The 1,951-nt window shown below is 39.7% G+C and overlaps 1 protein-coding gene across 1 annotated transcript; it reads left to right on the top strand.

Moving 5' to 3' along the window:
- Window positions 1-334: 334 nt before the first annotated feature.
- On the top strand, window positions 335-1,422 carry LOC106944211 (glucose-6-phosphate 1-dehydrogenase-like; the record flags this gene model as incomplete). The annotated part of the gene is made up of 4 exons (XM_015027425.1): window positions 335-506; window positions 653-746; window positions 826-1,012; window positions 1,118-1,422. Coding segments are annotated over 4 exons (743 nt in total), but the record flags the coding sequence as incomplete, so codon positions are not given.
- Between the last annotated feature and the right edge of the window lie 529 nt (window positions 1,423-1,951).

Here is a 1,951-nt window from a genome sequence, read left to right as displayed (position 1 = left end):
TATAATTACATTTATGATTAAAACTGTAATTTTGTAAATATAAGAAGCAGCCAGACAGAGTGAAGTTTCTTAAATTAGCTGAAGTAACTTCATTGCTTTTTACCATCCAGGCTTGTTGCACATCTGTTTTTGGCTCAGACATAAGTTCTTAGAGTTTGCAAATGCAAGTGTACACACGTTTTTTTTTCCCCCACTTCTGATGATTTTTAAATCACTTTTTATTTTGTGGAATCCATCAGAGGAAATCCAGCCCTTCATTACCCAGCTGTATTTTCTAACCTGAAAGCCAGCTACTTGTAAAAGTGAAAACCCTCCATCTTGTGGTTTGTTTCAGAATTTTTTTTTTCTTTTTTTTTTTTTTTATGTTTACTTTCCTGCAGGTTTGGAAATCGCCTTTTTGGACCCATATGGAACAGGAACAGTGTGGCCTCTGTGGTGCTCACCTTCAAGGAGCCCTTTGGCACTCAGGGCCGTGGAGGATACTTTGATGGTTTTGGGATAATTAGGTGAAGTAAGCATTACGAATTAGATTTTAGTTTCACAGGAACTCTGCTCTGATTGCAGGTGTTTGTGTGTGTGTGTGTGTGTGTGTGTGTGTGTGTGTGTGTGTGTGTGTGTGTGTGTGTGTGTGTGTGTGTGTGTGTGTGTGTAGAGATGTCATGCAGAACCACCTGCTTCAGATGCTCTGTTTGATTGCAATGGAGAAACCTGCATCCACGAGCCCCGACGACGTGAGGAACGAGAAGGTAGGCGCGTCGTCGTGAGTGACGAGATTATGGAGTCATCGCAAAGCTGATGTCCGTTATTGTTTTTGGTTTTCTGCAGGTGAAGGTGCTGAAGTGCATAGCTCCTCCTAACATGGCAGATGTGGTGCTGGGTCAGTACGCGGGAGATCCGGGCGGGGAGGGCGAAGCCAAGCTGGGCTACCTCGATGATCCCACGGTACCAAAAGGCTCCTGCACACCAACGTTTGCAACTGCAGTGCTCTACGTCCAGAATGAAAGATGGGATGGTGAGGCTCCAATCCAGACTTCTTTCCTCATTATTGCTTCTCTTTCTCTGTTTAAATTTTCCCTGGAGTTACCGTGTTTTTATCCGCAACTGGGTCGTCCATCAGGGGTTCCTTTCATTCTGCGCTGTGGTAAAGCCTTGAACGAGCGGAAAGCCGAGGTGCGTTTGCAGTTCACGGACGTACCCGGAGACATCTTTGCTGACCGCTGTCAGAGAAACGAGTTGGTGGTCCGGGTGCAGCCGGACGAGGCTATTTACCTGAAGATGATGACCAAGAGGCCTGGAGTTTTCTTCAGCCCAGAGGAGACCGAGCTGGACCTCACCTACAAGAGCAGATACAAGGTGCTCAGCACCTTTGTTTTAATCTATAATTCTGCTCCAATTATTGGTTCTTAATGCACAAAAAAGGATTTAGGATTTTTTTTTTTTTTTTTAAGAAATAAACTGAAAAACTGAAGAAAGAAAAAAACACTTTACTGGAATAAAGTAGCTGCAAGTAGGCAATACATCACAAAGAATACAAATCAACTTCAAGACCAAAAAGTTTGGAAATATAATATTTCCAAACTTATAATATTTTATAATATTTGAAATGTACCTCCTCCTAGGTCACTACAATGAAAGAAAAATTAAGCTTTTTTTATTACTTTGCCTGAGATAACTTTTATAGAACATGCCGATGAATACATAACATTTTTAATACTAAAAAAAACATGAAAATTGAAAAAAAATATGTCAACAAATAAGCCATTGCAGAATCCTAGGATGCAACCTATTTATTTTATTTTTATTTGTACGATTGTTTTTGTTCTGTTTGCTGTGACATTTCTTTTTTTTTTGGATTTTCTTTAATTTTCCTGTTAGTTTTTTTTTTTTTTTTTTTTTTTTTTAATTTTTCCCTGACCTTTTTTTTTCAAAATTTGAAGCTTCCTTGTGGTTT

The sequence above is a fragment of the Poecilia latipinna genome, unplaced genomic scaffold (assembly GCF_001443285.1).
Source record: "Poecilia latipinna isolate Pla-1442-1.1 unplaced genomic scaffold, P_latipinna-1.0 Scaffold7381, whole genome shotgun sequence".
NCBI lineage: Eukaryota > Metazoa > Chordata > Actinopteri > Cyprinodontiformes > Poeciliidae > Poecilia > Poecilia latipinna.
Note: the sequence above shows the minus strand (reverse complement) of the source record. Positions and strands in the feature narration are given on the sequence as shown.